The sequence below is a fragment of the Callithrix jacchus genome, chromosome 4 (assembly GCF_049354715.1).
Source record: "Callithrix jacchus isolate 240 chromosome 4, calJac240_pri, whole genome shotgun sequence".
NCBI lineage: Eukaryota > Metazoa > Chordata > Mammalia > Primates > Cebidae > Callithrix > Callithrix jacchus.
Genome location: NC_133505.1, coordinates 77,342,741 through 77,360,707, shown reverse-complemented (window position 1 = coordinate 77,360,707; position 17,967 = coordinate 77,342,741). Strand labels below are relative to the sequence as shown.

Genomic DNA, 17,967 nt, shown 5'->3' with positions numbered 1-17,967 from the left:
ACCTAAAACACACAAAATACTATATATTCTGCTCCTTTCTTTTAAATTAACCCAAGCAAATAAAAGTAAATTATTAAAAAATCCAGGAACAATCAATTGTTAGATAGTATGACTTCTTTAAAAATCAGCCTCATAGTCCATTATGAAATCAGAATTCGAAACTCTAAAGCCAGGTACAAGCTTTGGAATTTATGTGTGCCTGTGAAAAAAGAATGGTGGGAAAGTTGTTGAAAAAATGTTTAAGTGACTTATAATTAAAATTTATTTATGTTAATTGCTTCAGCAATATTTTCAGGCACAAATTTCCACTGGATGTTTAAACAAGCCTTCTTAGTTAGTTCTACTTACCAGTCAGGTAGTAGAGTAGTTTTAATAACGATTATAAGCATAAAGGTCAAGGATATTGTATTTGGTTGATTCACAAAAACAGTCAATACCTCAAGATGGCTGATGTCTCTTATTGTGAATCGATCAATGTGCTTGTAAGTTCTATTTAGAATGATTCCTGAAATAATTATGTCACTAAGTTATGAATATTTTCTTTTTCCTTTAATTGTAGTTGCTAAACAGAACTACATTAAATATTATTATTAAAACATAGCTCTCTAGCCTGGGTGACAAAGGAAGACCCTGTCTTAAAAAAATGTAGCTAAAATTATTTTTCTAGGATTCTAATAATGTAGTCACTAGAAAGTTGATATCAGTTTTGATTCTGGTTCAATTATAATCTTTATATTCCGTATCCTTTGAATTTTATAATCTATAAATTATAATTTTTGTATTCCATGTTCTTTTTAATTTTATAATCTATAATAGTTGAGGGTTTGGCTGTGCAGACAATTACTTCTTCAGTAATTTTCATAAAAAAGTAAAAATAATGTTATTCCAGTCTACTTTAATTGTCTGTTACTTTTTTAAGTCATCATGTATCGATTCTGTTTTAGCTGATTACTCTTAAACCACTATATATTTGAAAGTATTTGGCAAGTGCACAATGCTTGATTCTAAACTTTTTCTTTCATACTTTTGATTCATTTTTCAATTTACTTACCTCTTTTCCACCTCATATTTACCTCAGCACTAGAACATATGTCATGTAAAACTAGCATAAATTGTAATATTGTTATTTTAAAAATCTATATGGAAATGTACAACACTTTTACAAATGTCTTCAGTGTTCACTCCTAATAATCACCACTTAAAATTGGTTAAAAGCTTGCCTTTATTTTAGAGTTTTATATATTAATATTATTTGATAGATGATCATACAGACAAATGATCATACATTTTCTTTCTTTGAGAATTATGATAATTACATCTTCTTGTATGTTTTGCACTGACATATATTCATGAGGCCAATACAAATTAAAGGTTAGAACTTTTTCAACATAAAAAGCCTGGAAGTAATGGCTCTATTATATCTTGGAGAATAGGGAAAAAAAGAATCATTTCCAAGAATACATTCAAACATTAAGCCAAGTATAGTGAAACAGTTCAAAATGCCTTTAAAAAATTATACACTGGCAAAATGAGTATTTATTTTGGACCATGTGGGTTTGTCAGAAAAAGCTAACAATATGGGTAAGTCTACATACGTATATAGAAAATATCCCACTGGCTATAGATAATTAAATTGTGCTGAATATTGAGGTTTTAAAAATATAATTATGACCAATTAAAATATTAAAATCTGTAATATTTCTTGCTTGATTTTAAATAAAAGTTGAAATTACTCATGGGTAAAGATACAAAAAAATATTCTTAGTAGAATAATAAAAAGATCATGTAGACACATGAAATCATTAACATTTTAAACATCACAAGAAGAGGAGTTTGTTAGTGCCTCCCTTAAAGGAAATACTACTTATTAAATCTGAATTACTTAAATATATCTGCCATTAAAATAATATATTTTACTTTATATTTCACTTGCAAAAAGTACATATTTATATTTTTTGATATTACAATTGTTAATGTATGAAGCTTCTAAAATGTAGTGAAATTCAGTATTCTGTTAAAAAACTAAGAAATTTTTAAAAATCTAAAAATGTATGCCCATAATTGATGAAAAAACTATCCATGTTAACATGTACTGTATGAATGTATAAAATTCTTTTTAAAACCCTACCAATACATGTAATTTACTAAACTTAAGAAGTAAGTTTTTTTAGCCTTACCCAATAGGCCTTGAAACAATAATTTCAACTTGAGGTTCTGATTTTGACTCTAAAATAATGTTGTAAACTTCTTCATTTGTAGCTCCCGGCAGGGGTTTACCATTCCATTCTAGAACTTCATCCCCTTGAATTTAAAAAAAAGGGTATTTTTTTACCTTATATATTCTGTTTATTTTTCTTATCTTTTCTCTTTTTTAACAAAGAAATGCAAAACATATACAAATAGTTTAATTGTCTAGGCTCTGCTTTCAAAAGCAAATTGATTGCCATATAATGTCTGTTAATTGGTTCTGCTAAACACTTTTTCTTTTCTTTTGTTTTTCTTTTTTTCCCCCAGAATATTACTGGTGATTGGAAACAGTACAATACAAAACTATCTTTATCTTTTGAGATATACCAGAAATAATATGAAAATAATCTCATGCTATGGGATGGAATTAGCACAGCCTATTTGAAAACATTAAAAAATAATAATTAGCAGCATGCCCTCCATATAATAAATGTAGGCGGTTCTATTTGTGACAGATTCTTATTAAACTGTACATAAATCCTGTTTTATTTTTGGAAGAAATAACAATTAATATTTGTTAGCATGAATTTCCCAATTATAAGTCATGCTTCATTGCCTTCACCAGATGCACAACAGAATAAAAATGCATGAAAGGATTTGAATTCACACCCATTAGTTAACGCAGGTAGCTATGGCAAAATTACAAAGCAAGCAGATGTAAAACTGTTGCATGACAGTTAACCCACTTCCAGATGTTCAAAACACGTATGTACTATATATAATCTATATTGTGAATATTAAAGTACAAGTAGAAAACATTTTAAAATAACAAAATATTAATACAGTATGTAGTAGTTTCTTAAATATTCTAAGATTAATCAAGGGAAGTTATAAGATGTTGCATTAAAAAAAACAGTCTAACAACTTATAGTCGTTATTTTAACGAGGGTGTTTGCACCATAGTCATGTGAAAAAATTATTTTCATAAATATTTAAGAAGTTGTAGGTACCAAATGGTTCTCTGCCTTAGACCCTTCTATTCAAAAGGGTAGTCTCAGCTGAAATATCCCAACCTCAATGACGCACTGAGGTGTCTTAACTTGCTGACGCTCAGGCTTATTTTGTTGTTCTCAGTGTCTAGAACATTTTAGGAGGGAAGTAAGTTTGTGTTAAAATGCTGGATCTGTATCATCAGTATACATTTTAAAGCCAGGTATAAGCATAAAATCTTTTCAATGTTTAGCTGTAATTTTTTTTAATAAAAGTAGGAAAAATTGCTTTGCTAGTATTACTTTAAAGTAACGATTTTCTCCAGTTGTTTGCTCACTGAAGAGTAAAAAGTAAATATGCGAAAAGTAAACGATGCTGCTTTGGTTTGGTAAAATACTATGGTAATCACCAATTCTTTTGCTTGTTGTTTTTTGTTTTTTGTTTTGGAGATGGAGTTTCACTCTTGTTGCCCAGGCTGGAGTGCAGTGGTGCAATCTTGGCTCACTGCAACCTCCACCTCTTGGGTTCAAGCGATTCTCCTGCCTCCACTTCCTGAGTAGTTGGAATTACAGGCACTGCTACCATGTCTGGCTAATTTTTCGCATTTTTAGTAGAGACAGGGTTTCAACATGTTGGCCAGGCTGGTCTTGAACTCCTAAACTCAGGTGATCCACCTGCCAGAGCTGCCAAAGTGCTGAGATTACAGGCGTGAGACACCGTGCCTGGCCACCAATTCTTAAATGACTTCTAATACACTGCCCTAAGCAGTTACCTAGAAAAGCTTTTCAAATAGGCAATGAATATACCTCACTGTAAAAATAAGAAAAATAATAATTACCAATTTACTATATATTAAGAGTGTTTTCAAAACTTTTTGACCAAGAAAAAAACAAAGTTTACATCATGGTTCTGTATACATATAATATGAATATGTATATATGTATGTATGTGTGTGTGTGTGTGTGTGTATATATATACATATATACTAAAAATATTTTATAAAACAATACTTACCCTGATTTTTCTATTCTATTGTGCTCTACCTCAATTTTTTAAAATACTAGATGCAAACCATTAAATTGATTTTACTACCCAGTAGTGAGTTGCAACCAGAAGTTTGCAAAAGTACTGCATTATAAAACTCTCCTCTTTATAAGCAGCAACCTGGAAGCATAACTTTTAGTATCAAATTAACTTAATACATATGCTTACTCATTTACAGATTAATAATTCCTAAACCAGAATGGATTTTTAAAAATTATGTGTTTATGTATGGATAATCTCTTCTAGGAGGGATATAGACAATGAGAGCAGAAAGATGAAAATGACATTTTCTCTGGCTTTAAATTTGGTCATGAAGAAATGACACAGAAACAAATAACTTTAATAATATATTTTATATGCAGTGATAGAAGTTCATTTGAGGACCAGAAATAGAGTCAAGTGGTATCAAAGGATGTAGTAATTAGTTATTGCTCCAGGTCAGATATTAGGAACCACTTTAGAATTAAGGCAACTTCAGATGAATTGTGAAGGATGGAAAGGCCTTCAACAGGAGGAGCAGAAAACTAGGTAGACAAGAGGCACTGATCTCGTCTTCTAGGTGGGAAACACCCTGACAGGAACCTACAAGTGGACCAACATCCTGGACAGCTGAAAGTGTTAGCAGAGGACAAGGATACAGAGCGCTGACTTGAACAAATGATAACTAGGAAACACTGAAGGATCTTAATAATAAGGAGTGTCAGTGTCATTTTTGTGTTTTAGATGGTTACATCAAGTAGCAGTACACTGTATAGACTTGAAGTGGGGGCAGGACTGGAAAAAGAAATTACAAGATTAAAGCAAGATTGAAATGTTGAATGAAAGATTTCATTGGATTTTTAAAAATTCCACTGTAGTTTTATAGAGTAAGGACATTTATATGCACCATATAAACAAATATATGCACATATTTAGTCAGTTCCTAAATTATATGTAAATCAAACAGAATATATGATTGAATCTGCGAAATAACTTTACTTTCTTCAAATACATAAATTGCTCAGAGTGAAAAATACACCTGTCTGTTTTATAGTATTTAAGTTGAGATTTTAACATTTCAGATTTAAGTTTCTCAGGCTCTTGGCTCATGTGGGTGTTAAATAAATGAATCACTAACAGATATTGCATATAGAACACCCTCTTTATTTTACTTCCTTAGTAACTTTCTATTAAAACATAATAATGTGTATATAATATGTATATAATGTTTATAATGCAGTCTGCAAACTCAGCCTTCTGTAAAGTTATTTTACATTAGCCAACAAGGGATTCTCAGACTTTCTGAGCCTTATTTTTGAGTCATTAGACAAAGACACTCTCAGTTTATTGACACAGTCACCGCTGATTGAGTTATTTTCCTACTGAATCATAACTGGTCCTTCATAAGAAGTAATAGTGTAACATATCTCTACACATATTCAAAGTTGTATAGCAGGTGGAGAAAAATGTCTGATTAGAGTTTTCTTCCTATATAACACCTGCATAGCAAGTACTTGTCAAATTAAAAAAAAAAAAAAAAAACTAAAAGGATTTGAACTGATATCCTGGTAAATAAATACGCTGAAAAGTCTTTAAGAGTCCTAGAATATTTTTCCAAAGTTTTCAAGAATTACAATCTTAAGGTGTAAAACTTAAGAGTATCACCTGAAAAGGTATTCTTTCTTTGTGTAATGGGTTATTAATCTTTAATTCTATAGCTCAGTCAACTCTGTTTTCTTTATAGTTGTGGCAAAAGCATAAACAGTCATCTAATCAAAAGATTTCTACTAAACTGTGCAGTAAAGTGAAATGTTTTAATGGGATTTTAACAAAAATAAAAATTAAACAATTTACCCAAAATAGCTTTTAAAATATGTTACTATTTAATATAGGGTACGTTTACATATGTTAAGTAATTTCATTGTGTCATGTTCAGGTTATAGGCAACAAAAATAAATTTCTAAATACCAACAGGTAGCATATCGGCATGAGTACAACATATGTCATTTTTAAATTAACTAATATTTTATTATATAATCCATATAAAAATCTGATTATGATTTATATACTATACTGCTCCTGAATAAGTGTTTGAGGACCACTCAGAAAAATTTTGGTAATTATTATAGCTTAAAATATAAACTAAATAATTGTGATATAAAAATTTTTCACAAAAATAATTGTTTTAGATTTCAAGTCTTGTAGCAATGTTATGAAGCCATCTATAAAAATGAGTAACTCTTCTATATTTTACATCTATTTATTTTTATATAAATAAAGAAGATTCCTACCCTTACTCTCCAGATTGCTGCTGATGTATAGTTACTTATTATTGCAATTGGTAAAAATGGATATCAGGAAAAAAATCTTTATTCATGCATTAAAATTTAGTGACTTATCTGATATATATCTATATATACATACATACATATTTATAAATATATGTGTATGTATGTATAAAACTAGCCCCAAATTGAAAACCACCAATTCACATTCATGCATGGAGAACACACTTTAAATGTTACAAAAAGAAACTTTACCTGCTCTTAGGTGTCCAACTACATCTGCTAGGCTACCCTTCTTTACTTTGGTGATGAAAGCACCAAGTCGTCCTAAGTCAGTCATTTTTCCTCCAACAACCTGGATAATCACAGATTTATAAATTTTCAGGATTCATACTAAAACATAAAACATTATTAGTTTGAGGAATTAATTCTACATTTTTTGATGTACTTGAAATTGCATATAGAAACATTAATGAAGTGAAACACATTTTTTTTTTCTTTGAGATGGGATCCTACTCTGTCACCCAGGCTGTAGTGCAGTGGTGTGATCATGGCTCACTGCAGCCTCAACCTTCCAGGTTCAAGTGATCCTTCAATTTCAGCCTACCAAGTAGCCTAGACCACAGGCATTCATGACTATGCCCATTTAATTTTTAAAATTATTTGTAGAGACAAGGTCTTGCTATTGTTGACCAGGCTGACTGATCTCGAACTCCTAGACTCAAGCAGTCCTCCGGCCCTGGCCTCCCAAAGTGTTGGGATTACAGGTGTTAGCCACAAGCACTTGGCCTACGTTTTTTATTAAAGTTGCTGGGAGAACAGTTTTGAAAAGAAAACATCTCATATTTGAGATGATTATGCATCCTAAGGAAGTTTATGTACTGATTTCTTTCTTTCATTTTAGGTACTGATTTCTTTCTACTTTTTTTTTTTTTAATTGCATTTTAGGTTTTGGGGTACATGTGCAGAGCATGCAATACAGTTGCATAGGTACACACAGGGCAGTGCTTTTTGTTTGCTTTCTCCCCTTCACCCACATTTGGTATTTCTCCCCTGGCAATCCCTCCCCACCGCCCCCTCCCACTGGCCCTCCCCTTTTCCCCCTATAGACCCCAGTGTTTAGTACTCCCCTCTCTGTGTCCATGTGTTCTCTTTTTAAAAATTTTTTTGAGACAAAGCCTCACTCTGTCACCCACAGTGGAGTGCACTGACATGATACTGGATGACTGCAGCCTTGAATTCCTAGGCTCCTGTGATGCTTCTGCCTCAGGCTCCCAAGTAGCTGGGAGAAGGTTTGGACTATTATAATTGTACAATCTCTCCCACCATCCTGACTGAACTCCCACAGCTGGGACTACAGATGTGTGCAGATACTACACTCAGCTAATTTTTTAATTTTAATTTTGTAGAGAAGGAGTCTTGCTATGTTGATCAGGCTGGTCCCAAACTCCTGGACTGAAGTGATCCTTTCACCTTTGCCTCCCAAAGTGTCGAGATTAAAGGCATGAGTCAGTGCACCAGGCTGTACTGACTTCTTAAAAGCAAGCTTGTCCAACCTGCAGTCAGTGGGCCACAAGTGGCCCAGGATGGCTTTGAATTCGGCCCAACACAAATGTGTCAACTTCCTTAAAACATTATGAGGCTTTTTGTTTTTGTTTTTTTGATTAGCTCATTAGCTATTGTTAGTGTTGATGTTCTTTACGTGTGGCCCAAGACAATTCTTCTTCTTCCAGTGTTGCTCAGGGAAACCAAAAGATTAAACAGCCCTGTCTTGAAGTGACTTAACAATAAAAGGGCACCATAAATAATGCATATACTTAGAAGACAGGTGCCAGGTCTTCCCTACTTAGTCTCCAACAGTGACTGTTTGACACTGTGTACATTAAGGTTCATTTTTCTTTATCATCCAAATTCATGTGTACCATTTGAACTATTTCTACATGAAGCTAATATTCCATTGTCAAGGTAAGATCTTGACCTCTTTTGTGTATCTGTAGTAAAATGTAGGACTATGACCATAAAGACTATAGATCTGAGCCAAGAAAATGGCACTTTTGGGAAGCAATTTACTGTTGTGCAAAGCTTAATAGCCTAAATGCATCTCTGCAACTGACCATCTCATCTGAAATATGTATCTCTGCCCATAAGACTATCAAAGTCTGAGTTTTATTACAGAATATTTAAAAATCTGTGTTTAATTTTTTCCAATGCAGAGACTCAAATATACATAATTTAAAATGAAGAGAATATCATCAAAAAGTTGAGATTCACCACAGTTCTTAGTGGCATATTGATTAGTGGAGATCATCAGAATTATTTCATAGCAGGAGTAATTAATGGTAATAATCAGTAAGCACGCACATTAACTAAAAAACTTTCTTATAAAGCTATTGTAATAACAAAGTGATCCCTTTTATGATGTTTATGCTTCTGCTCAAGATACAATAAAAGTCCACATTATCTATGCTACTTTCCATTAAATCTTTTTAATGCAAAAAATCATCCTGAACTTTATACTCAAAAAAAATGTTTCCCTAAATTTTATTTAATTTTCCTAACACATCTATATGCTATGTTAATAAAATTATATAAAATATTAAAATGACATTTAAAAATCATTGCCAGAAACTTTGATGAATGCAGGCCATACTGTAATTCACCCTTCAAGAAACATTTTAAACCAGCATACTTACTTTCAGACCCAGCAATGCACCTGATTCTTTGGGCATGGTTGTTCTCTTGTTAAGAATAACACGCCCAATTAATCGGTCCCCCTCTTTAGATGGCTGCCACGTTACAGGATGCTGTTAAAACAGGAAAGAAGTTTAGAAAGTAATCTATACAGAATGAGATGCATTCAGTTATAAAAAGAATGAATTCCTGCCATTAGAAGCAACATGGATGGAACTGCAGAACATTATGTTAAGTAAAACATGCCAGGAACAGAAAGTTAAACACTGCATTTTCTCACTCACATGTGGAAGCTAAAAATATGTTGATCTCATAGTAGTACAAAGTGAAACAGAGGGTAATAGAGGCTGGGAAGGTAGGGCAAAGGGAAGGATAGGGAGAGATTTGTTAAGGAATATACAATTACAGCTATATAGGAGGAATAAGTTCTCGTGTTCTATAGTACTACAAAATGACTATAGTTAATAATATACAGTTTCCAAAAGCTGGAACAAGGATACTGAATGTTCCCAATACAAAAAATGATAAATATTTGAGATGATGTATATGCATATTATGCTGATCTGATCACTATACATTACATGTACTGAAACACCACTATGTACTGCACAAATATGTACAGTCATGTGTCAATTAAAAATAATATAAAAAAGAAAATAGGAACAAACTGGCAGAGTAACTTAGAAATCATTATTGAAAAATATGTATAATGTCAACCTAAAAATACTTTAAAATCCTAAGAAATTGATAAATAAACTGGGCATATCCAGACAATAATATTATTCAGTGGTTGAAAAAAACCAATGATTATCAAGCCACAAAAAGACAGGGAAGAACTTTAAATGCATATTTCTAAGTGAAAGAAGCAAATCTGAATAGGCTATAATTCTAGACACATGACATTGTGGAAAAGGAAAACCTATAGAGACAGTAAAAATGTCAGTGGCTGTCAGGGACTCAGCGGGGAAGAAAGGAGGGAGGGATGAATAAGTTGTGTCAGGGATTTTTAGAGCAGTGAAACTATTCTGTATGACTGGACATATGACATTATACGTGTGTCAAAACCCCAGAATGTGTAACACAAAGAATGAACCCTAATGTACACTATGAACTTTAGTCAGTAATAATACCTCAATATTGGCTCATCAGTTGTAATAAATGGACCACACTAATGCAAGATGTTAATAACAAGGGAAACAGGCAGAGGAAGGGGTGGAATGAGGAAATATGTGGGAATTCTGTACTTTCCACTCAATTTTTCTGTAAACTTAAAACTGCTTGAAAAAGGCCTATTTAATTTTTTAAAAGTAAACAACTTGCTTTCTTTCTAACAGCCACAAATTATTGATTATGCCATGATGCAATTTCTTCAATTAAAAGACACTGTAGGGGAAATCATTTCAGTAGATTTCATCTTTGGCTTATATGAATTTTCATTCAAAAGTGTATTTCATTTGTAGCAGAAATTTATACTAAAAGTTTCTAAAAGTAGTTAGCAAATAAATATACGTTTTTAAATGGTTCTAAATGGAATTGACTGAAATTTAAAAATATACCTGCATATATAAAGAAAACTGATTCTGAATGTTTAATTGTTAATGTCAATATCCATAATCAAACATGTCAATCTTACTTACAGTCATTATCTAATAACTGTTTTTAGTCAATTTAAAATTTGTTATAATTACTCAGTAATAACTGCCTTTTTTCTTCAAAATTATATTATCTTAAATGAAATCAATATTTGCCCTTACCAAATGAATAGAACAGAACAAGATTACTATCTATTACATATCAGACAAAGGACAATGAGCAGCACACATATTCCCTAAACTCCAAATACACTTCCCAGAAAACTTACCGAACTAATAGGTGATGTCTCCCGGCTGTGCCACGTGGCAGGATCCAACCAGTAATAATCCAAATCACCTGTTCAACAGAAAAATAATAAGTATAATGGTGTTAAAGAGAAGAGTGTATCACTTTAAGCTTTACTTCTTCAATTTATAAAGGGTTATAAATATCACAAGCTTGAGTGTGTATATTGCAGAATGATGTACACCTATGTTGCAAAGGTTGTGACTTGAATCACTGGAATGAATGTATGCTACAAATACACTTCCTACAATGAATGACTACCTTTTTCTCTCATAAATTAGTCAGAAAACACATATAAACGTACAGGAAAAAAAAAACCAGGGTTATCCTGCTCCTCTTATGCTTAAAGGACTGTCTGGATGGATGGATGGATAGATAGATAGATAGATAGATAGATAGATAGACAGATATAGATAGATATAGATATATCTCATATGGTGAATATTCAATCTGCAAAAACTGTTCCTTATAGGCAAGGAACCAAAAGATGATGTTTTGGGGTAAGATTCAATGGTGATAGTCAACACACTTTATTACAAAAACAGTGCTATCAAGCAGTACTATTCTTTGATATATAAGCTTTGTAGATTAATGATGTTGAATGGAGAATCTAATTTAATTGGTTTGGTACTGGATGAGTATAGTTTGCTAGATGATTCCAATGCACAGCCAGCACTCTTATATCATCCTGTAATAAAATGGAGGCTACAGATATTGCAGGTTAAACAAATATTATTTTTTTCCAACTTTGGTCATACATAGTTTTGTAGCTATCTACTAGGTATTGCTAACAAATGTAAATGTAAAAAACCCATTCATTATTTTAACATACATTTATTTTAGTATACACTTATAATTCCTTCATATTCTGAATGGTTTCTAATAGTTTTTATCACTAATTTCATCATCATCCATTAAAATATAAGTTTTACTTAAAGACTCAGAAAAAATAAAATTAAAAATCTAAATAGTAGTCGTAAACTGTATTTGTTTCTTCTATCCCTGTAATTACTAAGTTTGAAAGATATTACTGAACTTTTAAGCAGTCTTAATTTGTCTTTATAACTCATATTTCACTATTATTAATGGATTAAGCAACACTCAACAAATATGCTCCTAAAATATCCAGAATGTAGTATTTCATTAATACAAAACATTTTCCTTGATTAATTTTGTAATAGTTGATTAAAGATACTGACTGCCGGGTGGCATAGCTGCAAAATGATAAATTCATGGTATTTGCTTGTGGAATCAATATAAAACCACATTGGTTCTAACAGTCAATAAAACTTCCAAGGAACTAATTCACTACTACCATTAATTTAGAATCAGGAAATATGTTAGCTGCTTGTGTCTACAGAAATATCTCAAGTTCATAACTAGCCAAGTTCAATCAAGTGTTATAATTTTGAACATTATTTTTCGTGAAGAATTTTAAAATTAACTTCTATACTACCCCTTGTGAAAAAGTAGATTTTTAAACTTAATAAACACGCAACTATCAATGCAGAAATAAAAGTCAGCCAAATCACACATGAGTTTTCTGTAAAGACAACTAGTACTTTCCAAACCCAAGTCATTATAATTAGAGTATGTTACAAAGCATAAACGTGTATCTCTATCTCTATAATTTAAAATTGTGTATCTTATGATGTCTAGTGTTAAAGCACAATAGATTTCAATATGATCAACCAATGACAATTAAACAAAAATCTCTTCTAAATAATATATATGCATGATTGAGCATGTGTATGTTAAAAATACAAGAAAACCATTCCTCTAATTTCATATATTAAATACCTATTTCACAATTCACCTGACAGCTCTACTTGCCCAGGTGGAATGTGTACCTAATGTTTAGGTAGTAAAGGAAAGCTTATCTACCCCAAAGCCTTGAAGTATTATAAAATCTGAACTTCTTGACTATCTCTAGAAGTAATATGCAGCATATTTCTAATACCATCATATGAATAATGATAAAAGTTGGAATTCAAATCGATTCTAAGATTGGCTCACAGCAACTCACAGCAATGTAATAACAATTCCAAATACATACATGCATTGTCACCTTAAAAAAGAGATTGTTCTTCCTATATATTAATAGATTTTCATTCAAAAAATGTAAATATCACAGACCAAAAATCAGAAGAATTATCCTTCCCAGATATTTCCTGAACCTCTTAAAATATTTTTTTCTTTTAGTTTTTTGAGTCCTCTATACCAGGATGTGAGTTGGAACTAAATGAAACATTGAACGAAATATGTTTATTGAATGTTTGTATGGACTGCATACACAAAAAGCCAACTGAGTTAGAAAAGGTTTTTAAGTTGAGACAAGATATTGACACACAGACATGTACCAGAGTTACCATACATGAATTAAATATTGTTGTAGTTACATTGTGATTAAAAATATAAACGTTGTAAGATTTTACAGGGATATTCATTTGGGAAAGAATCTTCTCATAGATAAGAGTTAAAACCCGAAGTCTAAGAACTTAAACTCTTAACTCTGGATTAATATACTGAAAACACCACTGTGAAATGTTTCTTCATGTCTTAGTAGTCTTTTTAAGATGGTCCCATGCCCACAAAGGGAAAATGTGCTTCCACTTCCCCTAAATTATATATAATAGAGGAGCTAACTTTGGAATAAATCAGCAATAATTTCCTATATAGCAATGTCCTAGCAAGTCTAATTTCACCTAACTAGTGATCAGAGATAAGAAACACACATTATTTAACAGGGCTTATTATCTAGGCATTACAATAAAATAGAAAGATACACTTGTCAAATTTAATCATTAATCATACAATCTATGAAATATTAAAGTGTATTTTAGAAATAAATCTATGTGTACTGTTATAAAATTTGTAAATTATCTTTTGCAATTATTAATATAGTGAAAAATTGGTCCTCAAATACTTTTTGTTAATTTTATTCTAAATCCAGGCCAATATTTACTCCCTAAACATATCTGAAGGCAAACATTGCATAAAATTAGGTAATACAGATTTGTGTCCCTTGAGCTCAAGGCGTAAGGTAGGCTTGAGGCCTCTCCAGATCATCAGTCTTCAGCAAAAACTTCTTCAACAATTTTAAGTAATTTAAAATTCAATTTCTGGCTTTGGTTCTAGGACCAAAAAAAAAAAAGGGTATAACTCCTTTGGAGAGTTACATGTCACCTCTAGCCATTAGGAGTTCATTAGCCCTGTTGTTTTCTAAATGCATGTTAGAAATCTTACTTTGGATGGCAGCTATGTTTACCACTAAAGATATTCAATATAAGAGAAATACAAATCAAAACCACAATGAGGTATCACCTCATACCTGTTAGGATGGCCTATGATAAAAATTTAAAAAGAAATCAGTGTTGGTGAGAATGTGGAGAAATTTTGGAACCTTTCTACATGGCTGATGGGAATGTAATCAGTACAGTCATTATGGAAAACAGTATAGATGTTCCTCAAAAATTTAAAAATAGAACTATCATATGATCTAGCAATACCACTTCTTATACAAAGGAATTGAGATCACAATCTCAAATATATGTCTGCATTCCCATGTTCACTGCAGCACTATTCACTATAGCCAAGAGGTGGAAACAATGTCCATAAAGAATATGTGGTATATACATACGACACAATATTTCTCAGCCTTGAAAAAGAAAATCCTGCCATTTTTGACAATATGGATGAAACTTGAGAACATTATGCTAAATGAGATAAGCCAGATAAGGACAGATACTACATACTACTACTTATATGAGGAATCTAAAATAGTCAAACTCATGGAAACAGAGAATAGAGTGGTGGTTACTAGCAGATGGGGAATGGGGAAACAGGGATTGTATACTTTTCTGCAAACACATTAAGTTGTATACAATAAATATGCACAGCTTTTTGTATGTCAAATATATCTCAATAAAGTGTTTTGTTTTGTTTTTGAGACTCAGTCTTACACTGTCGCCCTAACTGGAGTGCAGTGGCACAATCTTGGCTCACTGCAACTGTACTTGCGGGCTCAATCAAGTCTCCTGCCTCAGCCTCCCAAGTAGCTGGGACTACAGGCGTGTATGTACCACCGTGCCTAGCTAATTTTTGTATTTTCAGTAGAGACAGGGTTTCACCATACTGGTCAGGCTGGTCTCGAACTCTGGACCTTGTGATCAGCCTGCCTTGGTCTCCCAAAGTGCTGGGATTACAGGTGTGAGCCATTGCACCCAGCCAATAAAGTGGTTTTAAAAAAAAGAAAAATATTTCCCTTTTTAAGTTCCCCTTTCTTCATAATTGCACTCTGCTTCCATCCTAAAACCAAGAACATCGCTGTGTCTTTCTGTCTGATATGTAACTTTCATCAGTCAAGTAAGCTGAAGTATTATTAAGTTGATTCATGTAAATGTATGAATAATTTATTAAGTGATTGGTGTGACAAAGTTGTTTTTATTCAGAAATTATTAATACTCAATAAAACCTCTGGAGTTGAACTACCCCAGAGTGATTAAATATTTGCTTGAAACCCTGTGGTGCCATCTTTATGTTTTATAATTTTAGGACAGAGGCAAGGAAACTCAGTAGCTGGTCCAGGAAAGGGAAACTTTATTAACATTTAATAGAGGCAGTGCTTCCTCTGGATGCATGTATTGTTGAATTTGGGAGCAAATATTTGGGATGCAAACACCATAATGACACAACTCTACAAAGCAGTTATATGGAACCCAGAATCAAATTTCTGGCTGAAACATGAGCTCAGTCATTCAACTCAGCAGATAACTCTCATAAAATTCCCTCTTTCTTCTGAGGGTACAATGAGATCATGTGCATGAACTACTTTATAACTACAGAACACCACAGAAATGCACATTGTCAGAGTATAAAAATATGTGCTAAAAAACATTTTGTATTTTTAATTACAAGCATTTCTGTCAATTCTAATAACATGTACAAATTAAGAAAAAGATACTTTTCTACCCAGCAGTTTACTTATTTGAAATCTTGAGTAATCACAAAACTTCACTGTATTTGAATTTCTCCATCAACATTATTATATGCTAATAATAATATTCATATAACACTCATAAAATCAGCGATTATGCAGTAAAAAGAACCTTGTACTTAGAGTTGGAGACTTGTGACTAATCCTAAATCTGCCATATGAGATGCATTCTTCTCATCTCTATTAAGCTTTTTTTTCCTACAAAATGAGAATAGCCCCTTTCCTCACAAACATTTCATGAGGATTAACTGAGATATGTCAGTATGGGAGTATTGTAAAGGAGTTTAGAAAGAGAACTTAATGTCTCCTTACACACTTAAGATGAGGAGTATGAAATAATGGTGTTAGAAATCAAACTTACAGTTAATTAGTGACTGTAACCAAAATATACTTAATATCTATAATCTTTGCAAAATATTCTTGAAATGGGCTTAGAAAAATGCTTAAGTCCTGTTGTTTATAAAAATTATTAAATGGCCAGATTACTCAAGAAATCCCTAACAATGTTTCCTTGAAGTCAGCTTGTATTATACCTTAAAAATTATTTAACAGACATTAGTTGTAAATAATATTTATTTACTAATAGATTATAAGCTTCCTAACTTTGTGTGATTCTTTAGTTTATATTCCTTAAAAAACTATCTAAACAGTAATAGGATTGATGGTATTAAGAAAATAACTATTATAAGTTAAAACCTGAAATAGGGTCACCATAGTTAATGGGGCTTTGAGAAAACAAAGAAATCTTTGTCGGCTTTGTAAAGTGTAATAGATATTGAGAAATTAAAATAAATTTGAGATAGTAAATATCAGTCATCTGATTAATTCTTCCTAAATTTTTTTTTTTTTTGAGACAGAGTCTTGCTCTGTCGCCAGGCGCCAGGCTGGAGTGCAGTGGCACGTATGATCTCGGCTCACTGCAACCTCTGCCTCCCAGGTTCAAGCAATTCTCCTGCCTTAGCCTCCTGAAGAGCTGGGACTACAGGCACAAGCCACAACGCCCAGCTAATATTTGTATTTTCAGTAGAGACGGGGTTTCACCATGTTGGCCAGGATGGTCTCAATCTCTTGACCTCATGATCCGCCCACCTCGGCCTTCCAAAGTGCTGGGATTTACAGGCTTGAGCCATCACACCTGGCCAATTCTTCCTAGTTTAAAAAATTATGTATATTTATATAAATTTATATTTTTGAGACCACATGAAGCTTTGGGGTCCAGAAAACATTCCCAAAATGCCATGATACTCAATGCCATTTTTTTCTTACCATTACATTGGCCTGGTGCTATAAGGCCTTAGAGAAATTTTATAAATTAAAATTCCAGAAAGCTTGAACAACAAACACACAAACACATACACACACACATGCATGCACACACAACTTTGTGCTTAGAGTTAGACAATAAAGATGTGATCATGGTCTTCAAGAAATCTAGACCATACTGTGCTATCTGTATTAAATGATAATGAAAATGTATCTGAAGAAAAGTCCCCAAGGTCATTGATAACAGGCAAAATGCTTTCCACATATAACAGTTTGGAAAAGAATAAATTTCATGTGCAAATATGACCTGAGGCCTAATAACTGAGAAATTTCTTCCCCAAAATCTAAATATAGAATATTAAGGTAACCTGAATAACAAATCATAAAATTGTCAATATTAGGGATATTTGTTTTTTCAATACAATGACTTTTCATAAATATTAATTTGGGAAGTGCTATACAGCAGAGGGAAATATTTCACTGCAACTTTCCAACTGACCAGGCTTCCACATTGACATTGAGTATTCCATTCACGTGGGAGAACAGGTTGTCATGTGCAAAGTCTCGAATAACCAGCCAGGAAACCCTGTGGAAAAAATTGGGGTTTATTTGTTTTCATTGTTTGGGGACTAGATGTTAACCATAGGTTTAAGA

At 32.4% G+C, this 17,967-nt stretch overlaps 1 protein-coding gene across 50 annotated transcripts in view; it reads right to left on the bottom strand.

The window, feature by feature from the left end:
* The window catches only part of RIMS1 (regulating synaptic membrane exocytosis 1), a 514,861-nt gene that overhangs the window by 169,883 nt on the left and 327,011 nt on the right, over positions 1-17,967 (bottom strand). For all 50 annotated transcript variants that reach the window (XM_035296065.3, XM_078369518.1, XM_035296067.3 and 47 more), the window contains exons 7-10: positions 11,038-11,105; positions 9,179-9,289; positions 6,741-6,840; positions 2,178-2,301 (exon numbers count right to left, since the gene is read on the bottom strand). In XM_035296065.3, coding sequence (XP_035151956.3) covers positions 2,178-2,301; positions 6,741-6,840; positions 9,179-9,289; positions 11,038-11,105 — 403 coding nt within the window. The remainder of the gene's footprint in view (positions 1-2,177; positions 2,302-6,740; positions 6,841-9,178; positions 9,290-11,037; positions 11,106-17,967) is intronic.